At 36.8% G+C, this 25,000-nt stretch overlaps 1 protein-coding gene across 1 annotated transcript in view; it reads left to right on the top strand.

The window, feature by feature from the left end:
* Positions 1–2,128: 2,128 nt before the first annotated feature.
* Positions 2,129–25,000, top strand: part of LOC144959579 (UPF0764 protein C16orf89 homolog) — a 25,278-nt gene continuing 2,406 nt past the window's right edge. Inside the window, exons 1-6 of the mRNA XM_078892200.1 lie at positions 2,129–2,330; positions 11,660–11,957; positions 12,421–12,428; positions 15,194–15,357; positions 20,057–20,228; positions 21,018–21,287. Coding sequence (XP_078748326.1) covers positions 2,174–2,330; positions 11,660–11,957; positions 12,421–12,428; positions 15,194–15,357; positions 20,057–20,228; positions 21,018–21,287 — 1,069 coding nt within the window. The 5' untranslated portion in view covers positions 2,129–2,173. The remainder of the gene's footprint in view (positions 2,331–11,659; positions 11,958–12,420; positions 12,429–15,193; positions 15,358–20,056; positions 20,229–21,017; positions 21,288–25,000) is intronic.

The following is a 25,000-nucleotide window of genomic DNA, read 5'->3' as shown; positions in this document are numbered from 1 at the left end:
AGGAATATTGACAGGTCGACCGAGAGTTGAAATCGTCAGACGACAAACATCAATGCTGAGTGTAGAGAGAGTCAAGCTCTTGTTTGTCTTGTCCTGTTCTATAAAGAGAAAAGGATAAATAGAATAGCCCCGCGTGTGAGTGGTTTCATGTCATAGTTATGTTTTAAAATTGTTTCTGTTGTTTATGTGTGTAGGGATGACTCCCTCAGTGAGTCTCACACTCACTGCATCATCATAGCACAGAGACCCAACTTTAAATTTGGCTCACAGGAATTTCAAACACCACTCGTAGGAATTTCAATGCCGAAAGAGGAATTCCCGCACACAAAAAAAAGGAATTGGAATGGTATTTGGCATACATATTGTATAGTATCTCGTTCTAAATAGATAACTGATTAGAATTATTTTATGATATCTAAACACAATGCCAAACACAATTCCGAAGTTTCCTTATTTCAAAAGAAGTAAAGCTCCAAAACCTAATTATGGTAGTGATTGTAGTACTGGTGGTAGTGAGGATGATGTGGTGTTGGTGATTGTAGTAGTAGTGGTGTTGATGATGATGCGGTGGTGGTGGTTGTAGTAGTGGTAGTGATGATGATGTGGTGGTGGTGGTGGTTGTAGTAGTAGTTGTAATGGTGATGATATGGTGGTGGCCGTGGGGTTGGTGGTGGTTGCAGTAGTAGTGGTCGTGATGACGATGTGGTTGTGGTGGTTGTAGTAGTAGTGGTAATGGTAATGATATGGTGGTGGTGGTGGTTGTAGTAGTAGTAGTAGTAGTAGTAATGATGATGATATGGTGGTGGTGGTGGCTGCAGTAGTAGTGGTAGTGATGATGATGTGCTGGCGGTGGTATAATTGTAGTGTAGTGATAATGATGTGGTGCTGGTGGTTGTAGTTGTAGTGGTAGTGATGATATTGTGGTGGTGGTTGTAGTAGTAGAGGTAGTGATGATGATGTGGTGGTGGTTGTTGTAATTGTGGTGGTAGTGGTGGTGTAGTAGTAGTGGTAGTGATGATGATGGAGTGGTGGTGGTTGTAGAAGTGATAATGATATAGTGGTGGTGGTTGGTGGTGGTGGTTGCAGTAGTAGTGGTAGTGATGACGATATGGTTGTTGTGGTTGTAGTAATAGTGGTAGTGATGATGATGTGCTAGTGGTGGTATAGTTGATGTGGTAGTGATAATGATGTGGTGCTGGTGGTTGTAGTAGTAGTGGTAGTCATGATATTGTGGTGGTGGTTGTAGTAGTAGAGGTAGTGATGATGATGTGGTGGTGGTTGTTGTAATAGTGGTGGTAGTGGTGGTGTAGTAGTAGTGGTAGTGATGATGATGGAGTGGTGGTGGTTGTAGTAGTGATGATGATGTAGTGGTGGTGTACCCTAGTGGTAGTGATAATGATATAGTGGTGGTGGTTGTAGTAGTTGTGGCAGTGATGAAGTGGTAATGGTGGTTGTAGTAGTAGTGACGGTGATGATGTGGTGGTTGGAAAACACATTATAGGTTATTATAATACACGATTACACACATTCTCGAACTTCATTTTTTTGACAGCTTTATTGAAGCATAAATATACGCAACAGTTCTGAACCATTTTATTGTGGCTTTTGATATTGTTTGCTGTTTTTCTTGTGTCGTTATGTTAACCGAATGAATGTTAATGGTTACATTCCCAGCCCATGATATAATGGCGCTGAATGCTTTCATTGGTGGACACTTTCTAGGCTCCGTACGTATTCTCATTCGTTTAATTCTATGGAGTTGAGACAACTAACGAACGGACGCCACGTCCATGTTGTTCAAATAAATTATAGCTACTTTCGTTCAAAATAAAACGCCATACTAAAAACCTCAAACGCCTCATAATAAACTTTTTGTTGTTGTTGTTGTAAATTTAAATAAAAATCGGAATGATACATATTAATCTACACAACTCAAAGGTTAATAAATAAAATCCCCGGTAAATGTTCTTTTTTTCCCTGTCCAATTTATTAATAATATGTTGGCATAAATTCAAAAGTCCATCTGGTAGTAAGTAAACAAATTTTTCGACGAATGGCACACGTCGAACACAGTTTCTAGAACTGCATCGACTGCAAACTCCCAAGATTTACAATGGCGTTGCGTTTGTGGTCTGCTGTAACTGTAACCATATGTTTAATTATTTTAGTTTTGATGATGGTCTGGATAAAATTCGTAAAAATAAATAATGGCCAAGAACACATTGATTTGAATAGAGTTATCAAATCAGTTGAAAGGCTTCTCGAATTTTACAAGCTTCATGTCAGAGATTTTAATATGGATGGATTCCTCGGACTTCGAATGATGGAAGGTTCTGTTGTTTGTTCTATGTATTATAATGTATATAATAGACGTACATATTCATATGCGGGTCCCACATCCGAACAAAGTTTAACATTTTTGTAGGATATTGCGTCATTTTTAGAGATTTTTACAACAACAATGAGCTCATTTAGGAACTGGGTTATCAGTGTCGGTGCACGTCCTGTTTTTGTTTTTTTTTTTCAAACAAGAATTCAATATGTTCGTGTTGTTTTTCTTTCGACGTGGCAATTCGGACTCGAGTCTGAATAGTCTCCCATGGCTATTCGGACTCAAAGTCCAATATGCATGTGTTGGGGCGAGTGGAGGAGACACTGGGCAGTGAACAGAGGGTGAAACACTGATATTAGAAATAGAAGAGCAGAACTTGCTTTGAATTTACCTAGAGAGGTGAGCCGGTGTTACCAATACTTAGGTTCTATACCAGGACAAATCATTCGTTTGGACAGAAAAATAAATATAAAACTTACCGCTTACCGTCAAAAGCAGTTTAGATTTGAAGATGCATTTGTTTTCTATCAAAAAACATTCGGTACTGGACAATCCTTGATGAATTTCAAAAGTTGTGTTTGAAATTATATCCTAATTTTTTTCATGATTCATTCCTCGCAAAATCGTGTGGGTATCGTGTCTGTTTTCAAGGTGCCGCCCAAGGTTTTTTAAAAAGTTTATTGAGAAAAGGATACGGAAAAAAGTGTCTCAAGATAGGTATGCAATTTGGTGCATAAGTGCAGTAAAAATTGGTGCGCAAAATTAGTTCGTAGAGGATGCGAGACTGTGTGTGGTGTGTGTGTGTGTGTGTGTGTGAGTATGTGTGTGTGTGTCTCTTTCTTTCTTTTTTTTTTTTTTTGGGAGTGCCTACGTACACGGTAAGGGGGCATCTAGCCTCAGGATCTATGTACACGTAACCGGTTTACCGTTGCAACATTCTGTCAGTGATGGTCCTAGCTGTCGTGACCGCGCGCGCTCGTGTGTGTGTGTGAGTTTGTTTTTTTAAAAATCAAAACAATGTTAACCATTAATGGCGAGATTCCATCTTACACTCCCCAAACTCCAGATCTTAGTCTTAATGTTATCATTAAAAGACAAGCTTTGCGATTTATAGTTTAATTGAAGCCCGAGTCGAAATATACTCTTACTACTGTTCTCTTGGTGGAAACGATTTATTCTGCCTAAGCAATCTGGAGAAAAAAATCAGTGTCACTGTAAAAGGTTAAAATTTCACGAAGTACGCACCATGAACACCGCTGTAACAATCCTTTGATCTACGTCATCAGGCAACACATTGTTTCTTTCATCTTTTCCCATTCCCCCTTACTATCCCCCATCCCCCCGCCCACCTCTCTCTCTCTCTCTCTCTCTCTCTCTCTCTCTCTCTCTCTCTCTCTCTCTCTCTCTCTCTCTGTCATAGTGTTATCCCTTCCCCTTCCCATCTCAATGTAAGATGAAAACGTTCTGCTGTTTGCAGATACATGTATGGTTGTTTTGTTTTCTCTCTCTCACTAGGCTAGGATTAAAAACCAAGACATCAGGTAATGGGTGTCTAATGCCAAAGTATAGATTCTCTCTTTGGCCAATTTAGTCACGCATGTGGCAGCCCAGCTATTTATTATGTTCTGCCTATAACACACAATAAGTGGGATTTTGGGGGTTGGTACGAAAGAACTCAAGGTCATAAGTAACCGTGCACAAGAGCTGTACAGGGAATTGGTTTCTGGGGGTCTTGCAAATACCAAATATTTTATGGAAAGCTCTTTCGAACTCCAAGACGTCTGGTTTGTTTTGCTATCTTGGAACAAACGAAACAGAGATGTCTTGATGTGTGGCCTAGTTGTCTGATTTTGTGACCTGGATGTAAGGTTTTGTGACCTAGATGTATCCTTTTGTGTGTGCAAGCCATGCGGGTAAGTACAGCGATAGCTTGCCAGGTGAGGAAAAAAAAAAGGAAGAAGCAGCGTATCCGCATTTGAAAAACAAAACAAAGAAACCTGAAAAAACGAAACAACTTAACCTTTTAAAGGCGAATATCAATCTTACTTGGACCAAAGATAAAATCTTACCGTTTTCATCAAAAGACAAAAAACAAATTACAATTTAAAAATTTGAGCTTTTATAGAGGGCAATATCCACCCAACGTGCTCAAAGCGCTTTTTATCAATATTCTTACTGCTCTTATGGTGGAAACGTTTTTGTTTTTTTTTCTGCGTTAAAAAATAATATAAATGAAGACTATTATTTGAAAACTAAAAAAATCAGTGTCACTGGCAAAGGGTTAATTGCAGTACTCCTGCATCCTGTGAGACTCCTATGGCACTTGCTAATCATAAAAAAGGAAATAGCAATCAACAATACTAAGGTGAAAAAAAAAGAAGAAAAAAAAAGGTGGGGGGGAGAGCAAATCCAGTAGCAATGCAACCTTTTAGGGGCGAAATTCGATCTTTGACCTAACACCAAATCTTCTATCACCAAAAGACAAGTAACGGCAAAACGATTATAGACAATTGAAGTCCGAGTTGCGATAGTCTGACTGCTCTCTTGGTGGAAACGCTGTATTCCCCGTTAACAATAATACAGATAAAAGCAAACTATTATCTAAAAGCAAAAAATTAGCTTCGCTGTTAAGGGGTTAAGAACACCTGCAACTGCTGCCAGCATCCTTGAGATGTCTACGTCACCAAGGTCACCAATCGACACGTCTCCCTCTCGTCGGCATGCAACCCCCCCCCCCCCCCCCCCCCACCCGCGCTCTTTCAAGGTGGTGGTGGCGGCGGATAAAAAAGGCCTTTTTTCTTTCATTCAATCAACTTGACTGCTGGTGGACCCTAGGCCTCTCTACAAGTACAAGAAATAATACTCACTTTTTCTCTGCTCCAACGAAAATATCTACCCCCTACCGGTCTAATTATTTGTAGCAGACGACAAAACGGTCACGTGACACTGTAAAAACAACACAGGAAGTCCATGAAAGCTTATTTACAGCATTTCCTTTGAACCGTGTAAACAACAAAATTTCGTTTTCATTTGACTCAACGGGTCAGATTGGCCGGTATTTTTTAATGAACTAAAGTTCTGAAAAATCAAAATGTTTCTTAGAAAGTTGAAAGATGCTAGTTTTTGAAACAGAGGTAGGTTTTTAAAAAAAATCTTTATATTTTACGTGAATGCATGCTCAAGGCGAGTTGGACGCGCAGCGGAGGTTGGTAGGCCAAAGGCCCACCTCTCTAGTATATAATAGACGCACATATTCATATGCGGGTCCCACATCCGAATACAGTTTAACATTTTTGTAGGATATTGCGTCATTTTTAGAGATTTTTACAACAACAATGAGCCCATTTAGGAACTGGGTTATCAGTGTCAGTGCACGTCCTGTTTTTTTTTTTTTTTTCAAACAAGAATTCAATATGTTCGTGTTGTTTTTCTTTCGACGTGGCAATTCAGACTCGAGTCTGAATAGTCTCCCATGGCTATTCGGACTCAAAGTCCAATATATGCATGTGTTGGGGCGAGTGGAGGAGACACTGGGCAGTGGACAGAGGATGAAAAACTGATATTAGAAATAGAAGAGCAGAACTTGCTTTGAATTTACCTACATATAAAATATATCACACTGGCACAGCTCAGCTCATATCCGACCCGTAGGCCTAGATCGGCCTGTAGAAGTAGAAGGATGATTGGTGCCTGTCTCACACTATCACTATCACTTTCCCCTGAGTTTATGTGTACATCGTGTTGTGTTGTTAGAAAAGCTTTTCCTTCAGGTCAGTCACTTTCACTTTTGCTATTTTAAATTTGTATCTGGACTTCCAATTAATCTATGACTTTGTCTTTCTCGTCAAATAAAGGGGCGGGGCGGGGGTAGACTAGTTATGTTACTATATATACCATTACTGTTAATTTCAGTTGCATCAATTTGATGTAATTATTAGTAATTAAAATAATAATAATAAAAAAATAAATAAGAACAAAACAAAAGCTATATTGCCATGGAAGAGTCTGAATAATCTGTTGATTGCACATGCGCTTATTTGAGTCCAATAGCCACAGGAGACTATTCAGACTCAAGTCCAAATAGCCGTAGCTTTTTTTTTTTTCTGGCTCTTGTTATTGCCAGATATGTCTGCTGCCAATAAAGAAAAACGATTATTCTCAGACACCTTCTAAGTAGTACTAGTACTAGGTTTTATTATTTCCTAGGGTTAATTGAGGGAATATTTGAGTTATTTCCCTTAGCACGAGGAGCTTTTGGAAGGCCTTCCTACCAAATTATCTGACTGCCCTCTGATTTTTCTTGTTTGTTTGGTTTTTAATTATTTGTTCTTATTATACTATAATACATAGTATATATATATATACTTTTTGAGATTGGAGTGGAGACGAATATTTTACAATTTGCAATATTCTATAGAAAAGAACAAAAGAGAGAGAGAGAGAGAGAGAGAGAGAGAGAGAGAGAGAGAGAGAGAGAGAGAGAGAGAGAGAGAGAGAGAAGAAGAGAAGAAGAGAAGAAGAAGGGGAGGGGTCAGATTTAAGGAAAAAAAGGGGGGGGGTCGATTTGACATATTTATCATTTGAGAAAAGAGTTAATCCTACGTGTCCTAAATAAGTTAATATCAAGTCATGTTCAACACAAGATGAAAGTGAATAGTGCTGACATGCCAAATCCAGCTTTTTAAAAATAAGCAAATGGATCAGTGAAATATAAGTTTTTGACATTTTGAACTGAAAACGTCAAAATAAAACTGGCAAATTCAACCTCTTTTTTTTTCCAACCAGCAAGTGCAAGAAACTTGTTAATCATCAAATCGGTTCATAGTCCCACCAACCTTTGAAAATGTCACTACCTCTATCTACCTGTTAACTTTATTGACCTCCTTTTGTTTCTCTAATTTGTTCATTCTGACCACAATTTTGGGATATGGTATAGATGATGGCCGGGAATTTGTTTATTTCACGGACGAATCCCTAGGCTTAGATGTAGTTCGCCCCAAAACCGCCCCATGATTTTCCTGTCCTGAGAGAGAGAGAGAGAGAGAGAGAGAGAGAGAGAGAGAGAGAGAGGGGAAGAGAGAGATAGAGAGAGAGAGAGAGAGAGAGAGAGAGAGAGAGAGAGAGAGAGAGAGAGAGAAAGAGAGAGAGAGAGAGAATAAGTAGGAGTGAAATATCTGTTCAATGTTACAGTTATCATTTTTAACGTTATAACAAGTGTAACTAAATGACAAATTGCCATTTTTATGGACAATAAAGATCTATTATTATTATTATTATTATTATTATTATTATTATTATTATTATTATTATATATTATTATTATTATTATTATTATTATTATTATTATTATTATTATTATTATTATTATATATATATTTTTATTATTTATTATTATTATTATTATTATTATTATTATTATTATTATTATTATTATTATTTATTATTATTATTATTATTATTATTATTGATACAATTTATTATCACAGCGCCACTAAACTAGATCCAATCAGAGATGAAAATAGCTATCAAAAGATAAACATACATGCATAGTGGTGTGGATAGACTATGTCGACGCACATTGTTTATATATATATATAGTAACCTAATATCCTTTGACTGATTTATTGATAATTTATTAACTCTACTTATTTCTATGTGCAGTACGAAACTTTCCATATTCTGGTATCTGCCATTAATAATTTTTCTTTCTTGGTAGATATGTCTGGCAATAATCACCGCATTTTAAATTTATTTTTTAAATTAAAATTAAAAAAAAAAAATGAAGTTATATTTGAATTGGGGAAAGTGATTGACAAGCCATATATATCTTAATAATATGTATCTTCTCTACAAGATGAATAGAGCTTTTTTTTTTTAGGCTTTGGGCCTATAACTTTGATATTGATAAAGACCTCAGTTGCTTAAAGTAGGTACCTAGATTAGATTAGATTAGACCTGCTTCCATTTTGTGGAATGGTCTTACCAAGCCATAAGGAGATAACAACATTTATATAATGGTCTCAAGCACTGGCCCAAGCTTTGTGTTAAATAAAAATTTATTTTTTTAAAATAGCGAGCTTTTATTTAGAGCATTATCCACTAAATGTGCTCAAAGCTCTTTACAATGGGTTTCTGGCCAACAGCAACATTTAACGTAGGCGATGTTACAATTTTTTCGGACAGAGACAATGCTGTTAATATGTCTTATCACTTCTCTGTAATATCAGCTTTTTAAATTCTTCTCCATGTTCCTCGTGGCCTTCCCCTTTATCTTCTGCCCTGAGGCTACTAGTCCAATACTTTCTTTGTTATAGTGGAGTCATTCTTTCTAAGGGTGTGCCCAATCCACTTCCACAGTCTTCTTCCTACATCCTCTCCCTGCTGTGTTCTTTTCCATTCTTTTTTCATTCTTAATTTTATCCATCCATTTTATTCTGAGTGCCTTACGCTTGCACCTGTTTATGAAAATCTGTATCCTCCATATACATGCCTATGATGCATTCCAAGTTTTACATTCATACAGCTGGGTGGGGTTCCCTACCTCCACAGTGGGCAGGGAGGTACCTACTGTGTCTTCTATCCCCTTATATCTGTTTTCCAACTTGCTTTCTGTCTTTGTCTTGGTGTGAGATTGCTCGGTCTTGTCCCGACCCTGGCCGGAGTCCTAGCTGGGAGGGAAACAGTCAAATGCATAGTTATTGTTTTGGGAGATGATATTTTTTTCCTTGTAAATCATCTCTCTGTTATGTGTTATTATATTTGTTATTTTTAATGTATAATGCAAGCATTTGAGTGTATTCCTCTTTGTTGGATTTTGTGCTTGTGTCTGGATGAGACTTATAGGTGATCTCAAACTAAGTACATTGGTGGTATGCTCTTGGAATCTACATCTGATCCCTATTTGTTCCCAGTTCCCCTATGTCTTACTTTTTCTTGGGTGCTTTAATTGTAATTCTAGAACTTTTTACTATCCCATTTTCTTCCTTTTTACTGGCGCTGATATAACCTAAATGTGTTGCAAGTGCCGTAAAACCCTTAACAAAAAACAAAACAAAAACAACAAAACATCCATACAGTAAGACCAGCCTGAGTAAGACAGACTTCATGTTTGAGATGAGAAGTCTTAGCTTTAGACAAAGGGAGATATCTATAGTTCTCCAAACTCTGTTCGCTGATTAATGAGCTTTTTTTAAAAAAATGAGCTTTTTTAATATAGCGCAATATCCACTAAATGTACTCAAAGCGCTTTACAAGGGGTCCCTGGCCAACAGCAACATTTAACAGTTAGACGGGACATGATGCCTGTTAGGCGATATTACAATTTTTCGGACGAAGACAACGCTGTTTACAGCCGGGTACTCATTTTACACCTGAGTACGGTGAGAGAATGTGACTAAAGAGCCTTTTCCAAGGACTCAAATATGCGCCGAGCGCTGGGCTCGAACCCAGGACCTTCCGATCCGAAAGCGAGTGTCATACCACTAGACCACATAACCCTACTGTAAACAGCTGTAAGCAGGCTCTCTTACAGAAATACTTACAATCACATGTTCAACTCAAGTTCAAAGTATAGATAGTATGCGCTTGGCTCATAACATTGCCATCCCGAAGTATAACGTACCAACACACAAAACTGTGTGTATCCATGAATGTTTATAGTCTGGTTGATACAGTTCAGTGAGCATTACTCATAAACACGGATGGCAAAAAATAATAACAAAAGACCCCATTGACGTCAACTGCATACTATCTATAGACATTGGTGTAAATTATAGGAGAAATTATTCATTTATTCCCTTATCCGGCCATATGGACCCATATTTCCTTTTCATACGGTACCAGTTGCCGGTTAGGTGTCCTTATTTTACTAACACTTCTACAATATCCTGCTTGTAATACTACTGCCTGTAGCCAGGTACTCCTTCTCACCTGAGTTGAGTGGTATAATGTGTGTAAAGTACTTTATCCAAGGACACAGTGCCGGAACCTGATTTTTTCCATGAGCACTGTCACCCATCCGGCCACTGATCACACTTAACAATGTTCAACTTTCCTTAGACAAGACTAGACACTGTACTACTGAGCCACAAAGGGTTAACAATCAGACCAGACCAACCTTGGAAATGAGTTTTTAAGATTAAATTATGATTTACCCATTAATAATTTTGTAATAAAATGGCAAATATATAGAATAATGAGTTTGACCTTTTACAGTTTTGGTATGAAGTCTAATATTAAATTTTATTTTATAAAAAAAAAAAAAAAAAAAAGAAAAGAGCTTTTTTATATAGTGGATTACCACTTAATGTGCTCATAGTGTTTTACAAGGGGTCCCAGGCCAACAGCAACATGTACCATGTATGATGGGACATGACGCCTGTTAGGTGATATTACAAATTTTTTTCGGAAAGAGAAAGCGCTGTTAACGGCTCATTTTATACCTGAGTACGGTGAGAGAAAGTGAGTAAAGAGTCTTTCCCAAGGAATCAACTATGCGGCGAGCGAGGCTTGAACCCAGGACCATCTGATCTGAAAACGAGTGTCATACTACTGGGCCCCATCGCATTGAAAATGTGCAAAGAAAGACGACAAAAAGGTTATTTGATATTGAGAGTCTTTCAGGCTACGACGCCGCGGGTTGTCATGGCTTTCATCACATCATTAGACTTAGACAGGAAAGATTATCTCCACATTGCATGCATGGTGAATTATGCCTGTCATGAGAACAGAACAGGTGAATTTTCCAGAATTTATGTGTGGAAAATTCACGTGCTAATTGCTCTCATTACATGCGCCAAAAGTTAATTGTTACACGCTAAAAAAAAAAAAAGAGGCAGAGTGAGAACAAATTATGTCGAAGTATTTGATATCCGTAGAGTTTTAGAACTCGGGTTATCTTGAGGATCCAATGAATTATCGTTTTGTATCGTATCATATCTATCGATTTCAGAGCTGTGTGGTCTTCTGGTTTGACACTCGCTTTCGGATCGGCGGTCCTGGGTTCGAGCCTTGCTCATTGCATGGTTGAGTCCTTGGAAAAGGCTCTTTACTCACATTCTCTCATCGTACTCAGATGTGAAATGAGTACCTGGCCGTTAACAGCGTTGTCTTTGTCCGAAAAATTGTAATATCGCCCAACAGGCGGCATGTCCCGTTCTACGTGTTATGTGTTGCTGTTGGTCAGGGACCCTTTGTAAAGCGCTTTGAGCATGTTTCGTGTATATTGCTCTATTATAAAGCTAATTTTTTATATATTTTTTTTTTAACTACGGTTCCTTAAAGAGAAACTACATCTTTCAACAAATTTCTTAAACTTTATTTTTTCAGGTCATTTACTGGGCATACTGAAGGACCAACAATCAAGACTGATATATAGAGATATTCCAGAATATATTCTGCAACGGCTTTCAAAAATGGCTGAATTAGCAACCACTGTATGCGATGACGGCGTAAATTTTGTGAGAAAAGATAACCCAGAATCCTTTGACAACTTCTCCCCAATATTAAATGTGTCGTGGGCCATCTTCAGGGATCGTCGTCGACTTGACCCTGACTTACGATGGGATATAGCCCAGTACAAGGCCAATCATCTAGGTAATCATTGTACAGTGCTGTTAAAAGCCAGGTACTCATTTTACACCTGAGTATGGTGAGAGAATTTGAGTAAAGAGCCTTTTCCAAGGACTCACCTATGCGCCTAGCGAGGCTCGAACCCATGACCTTCTGATCCGAAAGCGAGTTTCATACCACTAGACCATATAGCCGGTGCTATAAATGTCACAGTGTTTGAGTCCGGAACAGTGCTGATGGTTCTCCTCGGATCCGCGGAAATCCGCGATTTTGGAGTCCAGAGGAGGAATTTCCTCCTTTTTAAAATTACATTTTCTCGAAACAATGAGCTAGCAATGAGAGAGTTGATGTGTCGTGGAACACACAGGTGCAGTTTCCCACTCTCCAGAAGTTAGCCAGAGTATCAATGATAATCTATCATCTCAATTGCTCTAAAAGTGGGGTCTGGTGCAGTAGAAATGGGGCTTAAAGGCAATTGTTCAACATTTTCCTACTTTTTCGTTTTTTGTCACCATCAGCACTGATTGTAGGAATATTTTAGTTCTATTGTGATCATGACTGGGGATTTAACTCACTCAACCCTAACACCGACTATATCCGTTGTTTACCCGGGTTACTTTGACCCTACCCCATGCCTATTTATTATTTTTTTATGAGAAAAATTATAGGCGTAGTATCAAAGCTAATGTTTTTAGTTTTTGTGGTAGTTGAAAGAAAATATATATATAAATATATGTCCATGCTCATTTTTAATAACATTTCTTTCACGTTTGAAAAGTAGCAAAAATCTCTAGGATTGAGTGAGTTGATAATTTGTCAGTTGACTAGCATCGTCAGTAGTGTGTCTGTTCTAAGGTGTAATATTTGTTTAACAATCAAGTCAAAAGTCAATAAGATTAGATAAAATAACACCGAAATGCCTCATGTGTTCGTTCGTCTTCACTTCTTTTTTTAAAATCAAAAATCAAAAGCCAAAAGTCAACAACATTGCCGTCCAAACAGTTCAGAATAAAGGCAAATTATAATTTCGTAAACAAAGGGAAGTAATACAATAAATTCTTCATTCATCTATATTTTCAACATAAGGTTTGGTGATTACATCCATAATAATAATAATAATAATAATAATAATAATAATAATAATAATAATAATAATGATGATGATGATGATGATGATGATGATGATGATGATGATGATGATGATGATGATGATGATGATGATGATGATGATAATAATGATAATAATAATAATAATAATAATAATAATAATAATAATAATAATAATAATAATAATAATAATGATAATGATAATAATAATAATATAATAATATTTTAATATTAATAATAATAATAATAATAATAATAATAATAATAATAATAATAATAATAATAATAATAATAATAATAATAGTAAAAGGTAAATATAATGACATGGAAATACCTCCCAAATTCCGACGACCTCTCTCTCTTTCTCTCTCTCTCTCTCTCTCTCTCTCTCTCTCTCTCTCTCTCTCTCTCTGTGGCGATATTACATTTTTTTCCGACAGAGACAATACTGTTAAAAATTAGGTTCTCGTTTTACACCTGAGTATGGTGAGAATGCGAGAAAAGAGCCTTTTCCAAGGACTCAACATTGCAGCACTCACAGCAGGGCTCGAACCCAGGAGCTTTCACTCCGGAAGTGAGTGTCATACCATCAGACAACGTTGCTGTACAAGAATAAAAGCTAAAGGTGCCTAAATCTCCATCCTCTTGTAAAGCGCTTTGAGCATGGGATCATGGATAGCTCATACGGTAGAGTCGCCCTCTCTCTGGCCAGGCAGAGTTGTCGTACCAGTAAGGTTGAGGGTTCAAACCCCCATCACCGTTGCGAAAATTTTTTATACTCTATTGTCTTCTGGCACTTTTCTACTCACTTCATCTCTTGTTGTTATGAGCATTTTTATTGGATAGTGCGGTACATAAAAGCTCGATTTAAAACATTTTTTTAATGACTAAGGGATGCTCATGAAGTTCTGATATTGGAGCCGAGATTTATACAAATTTTTCGTTTTCGTAGGTAGGTCTGTATTAGTATTAGCTCATCTTCTCTAACATACCTGAAAATTTGATACAAAAGATGGTTGGAATATGCATAAAACCACTGCTCTTAATGTCAGCTTCTGCTTAAATAGAAGTTGAGCTTTTATATAGTACAATATCCACTAAACGTGATCAAAGTGCTTTACATTTATCTATCACCATCACCATTGTGTAAAATACCTTTTATCTATCACCATCACACGTGTGTAAAATACCTTTTATCTATCACCATCACACGTGTGTAAAATACCTTTTATCTATCACCATCACCATTGTGTAAAATAACTTTTATCTATCACCATCACACGTGTGTAAAATACCTTTTATCTATCACCATCACCATTGTGTAAAATACCTTTTATCTATCACCATCACACGTGTGTAAAATACCTTTTATCTATCACCATCACCATTGTGTAAAATACCTTTTATCTATCACCATCACACGTGTGTAAAATACCTTTTATCTATCACTATCACTGCTGTGTAAAATACCTTTTATCTATCACTATCACTGCTGTGTAAATTACCTTTTATCTATCACCATCACTATTATGTAAATTACCTTTTGTCTATCATTATCACCACTGTGTAAAATACCTTTTGTCTATCACCATCACCATTGTGTAAAATACCTCTTATCTATCACCATCACCATTGTGTAAAATACCTTTTATCTAATACCATCACCATTGTGTAAAATACCTTTTATCTAATACCATCACCGCTGTGTAAAATACATTTTATCTAATACCATCACCAATGTGTAAAATACATTTTATCTAATACCATCACCAATGAGTAAAATACATTTTATCTAATACCATCACCATTGTGTAAAATACCTTTTATCTAATACCATCACCATTGTGTAAAATACCTTTTATCTAATACCATCACCGCTGTGTAAAATACATTTTATCTAATACCATCACCAATGTGTAAAATACCTTTTATCTAATACCATCACCAATGAGTAAAATACATTTTATCTAATACCATCACCAATGTGTAAAATACCTTTTATCTAATACCATCACCAATGTGTAAAATACCTTTTATCTAATACCATCACCGCTGTGTAAAATACCTTTTATCTAATACCATCACCAATGAGTAAAATACATTTTATCTAATACCATCACTAATGTGTAAAATATCTACTTATTTATCTTTTCTATTCATTTTTTATCTGAACACATCTCAAAGTTTTTGATGGCTTAAAAAGTAACCAATGTTTCTTTGAAATCCTTCAACAAACTTCAAACTTTTGCTACATATCGGAAAGTTGCTTAAAATTTATGACCGCCAGAGGAACTACGGGCTACTTTCTTACTCATCAACTTTTATGGTCTTTGCTTCTGGAACGATCCGTAAGATTTTCTATTTTCTTCCCTTTCTTTTTGTATCATCTTAAAATAGAATTTATAACTATGCGTGGACTTCAATTGTTGAGTTGGCGATATTGACCACCGAGTACGATGGGTTTTTCATAGGCCCATGCCTTCGTCGTCTCTTCTAACCCATATTCAATGAATGCACTCGCTAGCTTAAAAAAAATAATTATAAATTGAGCTTTATATAGCGCAATATCCACTAAATGTGCTCAAAGCGCTTTACAATGGGGGCCCTGGTCAACAGCAGCATTTAACATGTAGGACGGGACATGACGCCTGTTAGGCGATATTACAATTTTTCGGACAAAGACAACGCTGTTAACGGCCAGGTACTCATTTTACACCTGAGTACGGTGAGAGAATGTGAGTAAAGAGACTTTTCCAAGGACTCAATTATGTATTGAACGAGGCTCGAACCCAGGACCTTCAAATCCGAAAGCGAGTGTCATACCACTAGACCTCATATTGGTATGAGACCACATAGCCGCACGGAATAACCTACCACATCGTTATTAATTCAAACACCACAGAACAGTTTAGAGAGAGCCTCATTCACTGCTATCCCACACAAAAACATTCCCGATACGTAGAATATCATAACGTCTACATTTGCGACAAAAAACAGGTTCCAATCTCCTTAGAAGTGTAAAACCAGTCTTCCAGAGGACTGAATACATACAGAGTGTAATCGATCTTCTGGTTTCAGACTGATGGCATCTTATTTTATAGTCTGAATACTATATGCTTGTCATTTAAGTGCCGTCATCCTAAGAATCTGCCTATTCATCCTGCTGCTGAAATAGTTATGCCCCCCTATGATTCAATACATAACTATTTCATTATTAGTCCTCTGAAGGACTCGTTACATGCACACTAGTAGTAGTTTCGTATGGTTACAACTCCACGTTTCGCTTCACCCAATCCGCGAAAGCACTGTCCGCCTCATGAACCATTTGGTAGCCGCCTGGGGGTGCTGTTGTGGGTCACTTCAAAATGATGTGGTCCATGTCTTGGCAAGGGTCATCGCATGCTGGGCATTTTGGAGATGATGCATAACCCCATCGATGCAAGTCTGAGGCTGTTCTACCATGCCTATATCTTATTCTGTTGCATGTTGACCATTCTTTTCTGGTAAGAGTATGGAAACCAGGCAGTGGTATGTTCGTTGGTTCTTCAATAATTTCACTAGCCTTTGGTGGTTTTTGTTTCCATTCCTCTCGCCAGGCCTCCTCTAGGTCGAAATTGTCATTTCTGGTATTGTAATAGGGTTTCCTTGATTTGAGGCGAGCTGTTTACATGCACACTACCAATGAGTTTGGAACCAGAAGAGGAAAAGGTATGACATCACGAGTTCCATGTTCTATAACTATTATTGTCTGCTTCATGGATCAACTTTGGCTCCAAGGACTTATTTATTGGTTCTGCACTGCAAGGCTGCCTACTTGTTTTTCCATCTCTTCATTTTTCTTCATTTCTTTGTCGTGTTTTCATGTTGATTTTGTAAACATTTGAGTGAATCCCTTTTGACGAGGGGCCAGTAACGGTGTCAGTTTTTGGACTGTTAATTTGGAGTAAAACTAGCTTTAACTTACTCAACCCCAACACCGACTATATCCGTAGTTAACCCAGGTTAGTTTCACCCCCAGCCTATTTATTACATTTTTTCTGAGACAAATTATAGGCATCGTATCAAAGCTAATGTTTTTCCTTTTTACACGTTAATGATAGTTGAATAAAAATATCTTAGTACATACTCATTTTTAATACATTTTTTTCCAATTTTGAAAAGTAGCAAAAATCTCTAGGATCGAGTGAGTTGTGGTTATATAGGTGGAATCAAATTGACGTCACTTGGTTGTTTTTGTTATTGTTTAAGCCAGCCATTTTTATTTTTATGAGTATTTCTCACTAATTTGTACTAATCAGACCATAGGTTACACATAGTTTTGTGTTTTGGTATGTTGTAGTCGGCTGGCAGAAGTTAATAGTATTTTAACTAAACACAAAGCATCAGTTGTTCTTGATCCAGTTTTTATCACTGACCTCCCATAGTGGGGGCAGGGAGGTACATACTGTGTCTTCTATCCCCCTATATCTGCTTTCCAACTTGCTTTCTGTTTTTGTCTTGGAGTGAGATTACTTGGTTTTGCCCTAGCCCTGGCCGAATGCCCTTGCTGGGGAGGGAAATAGTCAAATGTATAGATAGTTTTGGGAGACGATATGTTTTGTCTTGTAAATCATCTCTCTGTTATGTTATCTCACTGTATTATGTTTTTTTAACATATTTTATATGATTTGTAAACATTTGAGTGTATCCCTCTTAGTTGGGACCTGTGCTTGTGTCTGGATGACACTTTTAGGTGATCTCAAACTAAGTACTTTGATAGTGTGCTCTTGGAATCTACATCTGTTACCTATTTGAACCAATTCCCCTTTCTCTTACTTTTTCTTGGGTACTTTAATTGTACATCTAGAACTTTTTACTATCCCATTTTCTTCCTTTTTACTGGCGCTGATATGACCTAAATGTGTTGCAAGCACAGTAAAACCCTTTAAAAAAAATAAAAATAATAATAACAAGTCAGTAGGAGTCTCTGCATTATGTCCATAGGTAAAGCATGCTGTCACACACACGACCCTTCTCTCTGTAAATGTAAATTTCCTCGCTTGTCTTTTCACTCTTTATTTTACTTCAGTGGAAACGGCATAAAGTCAACCCTTAAAGTCAACATCTCGTTGGTCCCAAATTTTCCTTCTCTATCTAATCGAGTTCCATTGATAATTCATAAAGTCAACATCTCGTTGGTCCCAAATTTTCCTTCTCTATCTAATCAAGTTCCATGGATAATTCATAAAGTCAACAAGTGTTGGCTTTATCAGGATTCACTGTATTTGTCCTTGGATAGAGAACAAATTTTTATTTTTTACCATACCTTGCTTAGGTGATCTCAAACTAAGCACACTGATGGTGTACTCTTGTAATCTACATCTTTTCCTATTTCAACCATTTCCCCTATGGCTTACTTTTTGTCTCAAGTCCTTTTAATTTTAGATCTAAAATTTTTTACTATCATTTTTTTCTTCCTTTTTACCGGTGCTGATATGACCTAAATGTGTTGCAAGCGCCGTAAAACCCTTAAAAACAAACAAACAATAATTATTATTATTATTCGTAATGCGCCCAATCCTATAGAAACAGCTCTGTGCGCACACTCAAAACCAAAGTGATGTACATAAATATTGACAGATTAAATTGATTTCTAAAATGACTTGCAACAAAGAAAAAAAAAATTACCACTTATGTTTAAGGTATAAAAAATTGCACAGTGCACAACAACAAGATAAAATCATTCAACTAAAAAGTTAAAAATCTTCATAGGAAAACATTTTTTAGACGTTTTTGAAAAGACTTTGTAGAGTCAAATCCCTTGTTTCTATGACTTCTGGGTAATTGATTTCAGATAGCAAAGGTTGCATGAATGGACATTCAAAAATTTCCTTCAGCCTTACAGAGAGAGCTGTCCATTGGAACATAAATCACAACAGGGATCACATTCACTTATTTAATGAGACAAATAAAAACACAAAAACAAACCAAAATTGAGCTATTGTGTAGGACAATATCCACGTCCTCAATTGTCCTCAAAGCACTTTACAACGGGTCCCCAGCCAACAGCAACACTTAACAATTAGGACAAGACATGATGACGCCTGTTAGGCGATGTTACAATTTTATTTGACAGAGACAACGCCGTTAATGGCCAAGCACCTATTTTACACCAGAGTAGGGTGAAAGTTTGTTTTTGTGCTTCGCTCAGGACTCGAATCCAGGACCTTTAGATCCAAGACCACAAGACCACATAGCCGCACAAATAACGGGGGGCTATTTCCTTTGAAAAGAAAAAAAAAGCAACAGAAATGAGCAGTTTTGTCGATTATTGTGTATTGAAAAGGTAACCTGTGAAGGATGCAAAACATTGGATGAACCTGGTCAAATTTATTTATTTATTTATTTTTTTTTTCAGACCACTATTCACAAAAATCTGTTGCTAAAGTTTGTTTTACCTTTAACTCACTCAACCCTAACACCGACTATATCCGTAGTTTACCCAGGTTACTTTTACTTTTATACCATGCCTATTTATTATTACATTTTTCTGAGACAAATTATAGGCGAAGTATCAAAGTTAATGTTTTTAGTTGTTGTATGTTAATGATAGTTGAATATAACTATCTATGCACCTTCATGCTAATTTTTAATAAATTTTTTTTCCAATTTTGAAAAGTAGCAAAAGTCTTTAGGATTGAGTGAGTTAATATGTTTGTTGATGGTTATTATATATTTCAATTTATCGAAATAAGGACTATTTATTCAAATTAATGTCTTAAATTATCTAATTTCTTATTATTATTTTTGTTGTTGTTGTTTACTGAGTTTTATTTTTTATATATTTATTTATTTATTTATTGTTGCCTACAACATTAAGGTCAATATCCGTATGCCTATGGTTAGTGTGTATGTATATATAATATATGAAGAAGATAAAAGTAAACTGGCAAAGTGACGACAACATTTGGATGTCTCTCACTCCTGAGGTAAAAAAAAAAAAAAGAAGAAGAAATATTGACTATGAATACGATTAAATGTTTAAAATTATTTTCTCTCTTTAATCAGCCCATCTGTAAGAAAGCAGTGGAGGTTGCATTACCGGCTTATGGCATGAAGAGTATTGACAGTATGCAGGTGGAGCAGTGCACCAATGTCTTTTATGAGACTGTGGCAGTTGGGCATGTTTTCATGAAGGGAAAGATCATGGAGAGTTACATGGATTTGTTTTTAGAGCAGCGTGAGTTTTTATTTTGTATTCTATGAAATCTATTCGATTGATTTGCAGATTGTGTAGGCTTTGTTTCATCTGGGTGGGGTTCATGAGCTCCCATAGTGGGCAGGGAGGTACATACTGTGTCTTCTATCTCCCTATGTCTGTTTTCCAACATGCTTTCTGTCTTTGTCTTTGAATGAGATTACTTGATTTTGACCTGACCCTGGCCGGATAACCTAGCTGGACGGAAACGGTCAAATTTATAGTTAGGGTTTTGGGAAATTATTTTTTTTTTTCTTGTATGTTGTATGTTATGCATTGTATTATTTTTGTTTTACATATGATTTGTAAAGATTTGAGTGTGTTCTTCTTAGTGGGACCTGTGCTGGTGTCTGGGTGAGACATTTATGTGATCTCAAACTAAGTACATTGATAGTGTCCTCTTGAATCTTCATCTGTTCCCTATTTGAACCAATTCCCCTCTGTCTTCCTTTTTCTTGAGTACTTTAATTGTAATTCTAGAACTTTTTACTTTCCCATTTTCTTCCATTTTACTGGCACTGATATAACCTAAATGTGTTGCAAGCGCCGTAAAACCCTTAAACTTAAAAACAAAAGCAAGCTTTATTTCATTCTTTTTCTTCTTCTCCTCGTCTTCTTCTACTCTTTCTTCTATTCTTATGGATGAGGGAAATATGAATTCTGGGGGGAGTGACATTTAACCATGTCAACTTCAACTTCAATAGTTTTGTGTAGTCAAAAATGTTTTAATTTGATTTTAAATCAATTTAATTTTAATTCTCTTTCCCTCAGAATGTGTGTGCCCAACTCTTGGTTTCTACGAGTTCCTCAAAAAAGATTACTTAAATCAGATACTTTCATGGCAGTTCCCCTCTGGTTGTTTTGGAGATAAAGTAGCTTTTGAGGATCTTGATATTGAAAATATCCTTGAAAATTACAATAAAGGAAATGTTAAGAAAATATGGTCTTCTCAAAAAGACCATCGCAAGTCTTCAGGCCAGGATGTCTTAACTGGTGCTGCCAGTCACAAGAGGGAGCTTTTGGGAGAGAAACGCTTATCAGGTAAACATGTGCTGTCTTTAGATTCTTATGGGGCAGTTATCAACAGTGTTCTGAGGAACCAATCCCTTTTACTCAATCCCTAAGTTCTCTTTAGCCAACGGAGTGGAAGGTCATCCATTTCAAAGCAACAAAGCAAAGATATCATGTCTTTCTGTAGTCAAAATTTTAAAATTATCCCCATCTTAATTTTTCATTTTATATATATATATATATATATATATATATATATATATATATATATATATATATATATATATATATATACTAGTAAAAAGCCCGCAATTTCGCGGGGAAATAACTATTTTCATTCGATATTGCCAGAATCATTTTCTTGATTAGCTTGATTACGATTAGATGCACATTTTAATCGATATGCTTGTCGTCGCTGCCATGCTTTATTCGGCATGATTTTAGTTTATCAGTCAGTAGATATCAATATCAATAAGTCCAAGCTGGTAGGCCGGTTGTAGCCGGCACTCTTGCACCCATGCATTGGACACAAGATAAAAAGAATGAAATACAAAAGAAGCAGTGCATAAAATACAACATGAAATTAAAAGTTACTATCTAATACTAGTTGTACATATGATTATGGTCATAGCAATCATGATTAATCAAGCATGATATTCATTTTACTAAATATCTAATTTCTCTGGCGCCTTAATCGTACGTGCTGATCTTCTAAGTGGTTGTTGAATTGGTGACTTTATAATCGTACTCTGACTACCAGTCTCAGTCCTCAATTCAAGTGATGGTGAGTAACCAGTTGCAGCACCAGATTCTGTTTCTAAGTTTCTTGGAATTGGAACCATTGTTTCTGGTTCATTGAGTTCAATTATAACAGGAACCTGAGGTTCTGGACTAGCCTGAACAGGTGGTGTAACTAGACCAGACCTGTGGTTGGTTTCTGCGCATGTTACCCTTATCTGATCTGCATGCCTACGGATGACTAACCCATCACAAGTTTTTACTTTGTATGATACTGGCCCAGTGCTTTGCACAATCTCTCCAGGTATCCATTTCTCACCTCTCCCAAAGTTCTTCACATACACCCTGTCATTTATCTCAAACTCTCTGTCAATGGCAGTTTTGTCATAGTTATATTTTTGTGTTTGTTGATGCTGGAACACTGATTTGTGTACTGTTTGGTGGAGCAAATCAAGATGAGTCTTCATTTTTCTCCCATACAATAATTCACAAGGAGAAACACTAGTTGTAACATGTGGAGTACTGCGGTATTTGGTCAGAAACCTGTTAACTCTTTCTCGAAGGGAAAATTTGGAACCCATCTTTATTATAGCAGATTTAAAGACTCCCACAGCCTTTTCAGCTAACCCATTTCCAGCAGGATGATATGGTGAAGTGGTAATGTGCTCTATGCCATTTGTAGTGCAAAACATTTTGAATTCATTAGCTGTAAAACTAGGACCATTATCTGAAACAATTTGATCCGGTAACCCATGAGAAGCAAATATCTCTTTTAGTTCTACAATAGTATCAGCTGCTGTAATTGAGTTCATTGTCTTCACATCCAACCATTTTGAATGAGAATCAATTACAATTAGGAACATTTTGTTCATGAAGGAGCCTGCAAAGTCGATATGGATGCGTTTCCATGGCTCTATGGGCCAATCCCAATTTTGGCGGGTGGTTGGATGGGAGCATCACCCTTGAATCATATACCTATGATGTTCGCATGGGTGTACGATCCGATAGTGATGTTGTTTCTTCTTCTCTTTACTAGCCTATCCTGCTTCTTTGGTTTGTGATTGTATTTTTGACAGGGGATATTTTTTTTTCTGTAAATCTTCTGCCTGTTTGTTCTTGGTTATTTATAATTTAGCTTATGATATCTTTAGGTTATGATTTTGATTTACATTTGTACTATTTTTGTTAGATTGCTTGTTTTTTTTGTTTCAGCGGTCTCTCATATAACCTCAATTGTGTTGGAAGAGACCTAAAGCAACAAACAAACAAAAACAAACAAATCCCAATTTTGCAAGGGAGCTTTTGCTGATTGTTTTTGGTGCTGTGCACAGGTTGAGCATAATTTTACAAACTTTTCAATATCTGCATCCATATGCGGCCACCAAAACCAAGACCTTGCAAGACTCTTCATTCCCAGATGTGTATCATATAATGTAATGAGCACTTTATTTTGAAGGGACTTTGGAATCACTACTCTTGATCCCCAAAGGATGCAACCCTCCTCTAAACTTAATTCAAGCTTTCTGTGTTTGAAAGGTTTCAATTCATCAGACACACTCTCCTCAGGCCAACCATTCAGACAGAATTCATATACTTTCATCAAGCATTCATCCTTCTTCATTTCTCTCTTTACATCTACATTCACACTGGAGTTATCAATGATTGAAAACAACATGTCAACATCTTCTGGCACATAGCTTACACTTTCAGTCTTTAAAGGTAACCTACTCAGCTCATCTGCATTGTTTTCAGTACCAGGTTTGTACCTCAATTGGTAATCATAAGCTGCAAGTGTTATGGCCCACCTTTGAATTCCGGGCGATGCCTGTTCTGGTATTGATTTATGTTCTCCCAGCAGCCCCAATAAGGGTTTGTGATCAGTAAACATAGTGAAATGTCTGCCAAAAAGAAATTTGTGAAACTTTTTGACTCCAAAAATAATCCCTGCCCCTTCTCTGTCTAATTGGGAATATGATTTTGCAGCCCGATTTAGTGATCGACTAGCGTACGCAATTGGGCGCTCGCCGCACTCATAGTGAGATAACACTACACCTAGCCCGTCTGGTGAAGCATCACAAGTTAATACTAATTCTTTCTTTGGGCTGTAGCGAATCAACAATGTATCAGACGACAAAGCTTCTTTTGCGGCTCTAAATGCTTTCTCTTGATCTTTCCCCCAATGCCAAGTCATGTTTTTCGGTAAGAGTTTATACAGTGGGGCCAAAGTACTGGATAGGTTGTCACAGAATTTTGCATAGTAATTTACCATGCCCAAAAAGGCTTTCAATTGTTGACAGTTTTCTGGTTTTGGAGCTTCTTTTATAGCTCTTGTTTTTTCTTGCTGTGGTCTGATACCTTCGTTGCTCAATCTATAGCCCAAAAAATATATTTCTGGCAACATAAACTGACACTTGTTTCTGTTTATTTTCATACCGTTTTCACCGACCATTTTCAAGACCTTTTCAGGGGTTTGAAGATGCTCAGTATCATCATTTCCTGTAATATACAAATTGTCAAAGTATACACAAACATTTGGCACATCCTGAAAAATGCTATCCATCACAGCCTGGAAAATTCCTGGGCTTGATGAGATACCAAAACATAGCCTTTCATACTGATAAAGACCCTTGTGTGTGTTTATAGTTGTGTACTTTTTAAAATCTGAATGGAGTGCCAACTGCTGTGTGTATGCATGTGACAGGTCAAGTTCAGTGAATTTGTCACCGTTTGCCAACTTGAGTGAAATATCTTCAATATTTGGAATAGGATATTTATTCAACTCAATCTCCTTGTTAACTGTAATTTTGTAGTCACCACAGAGTCTAACTGAACCATCCTTCTTTAGCACAGGGACTATTGGAGTAGCCCAATCTGAATGTTCTACTTTCCGAATAATGTCACTCTGTTCTAATCTATCGAGCTCATGTTCAATCTTTTCTCTCATTGCGTAGGGTGGCACTCTAGCTTTACAATACCTTGGATTTGTATTTTTCATGCTGGTTGTC

This window comes from Berghia stephanieae, chromosome 14, assembly GCF_034508935.2.
Source record: "Berghia stephanieae isolate SIO BIC M18660-M18661 chromosome 14, UCSD_Bste_1.3, whole genome shotgun sequence".
In the NCBI taxonomy this organism is placed as follows: Eukaryota; Metazoa; Mollusca; class Gastropoda; order Nudibranchia; family Aeolidiidae; genus Berghia; species Berghia stephanieae.
The sequence above is the reverse complement of the archived record's forward strand: the minus strand, read 5'-3'. Positions and strand labels throughout refer to the sequence as shown.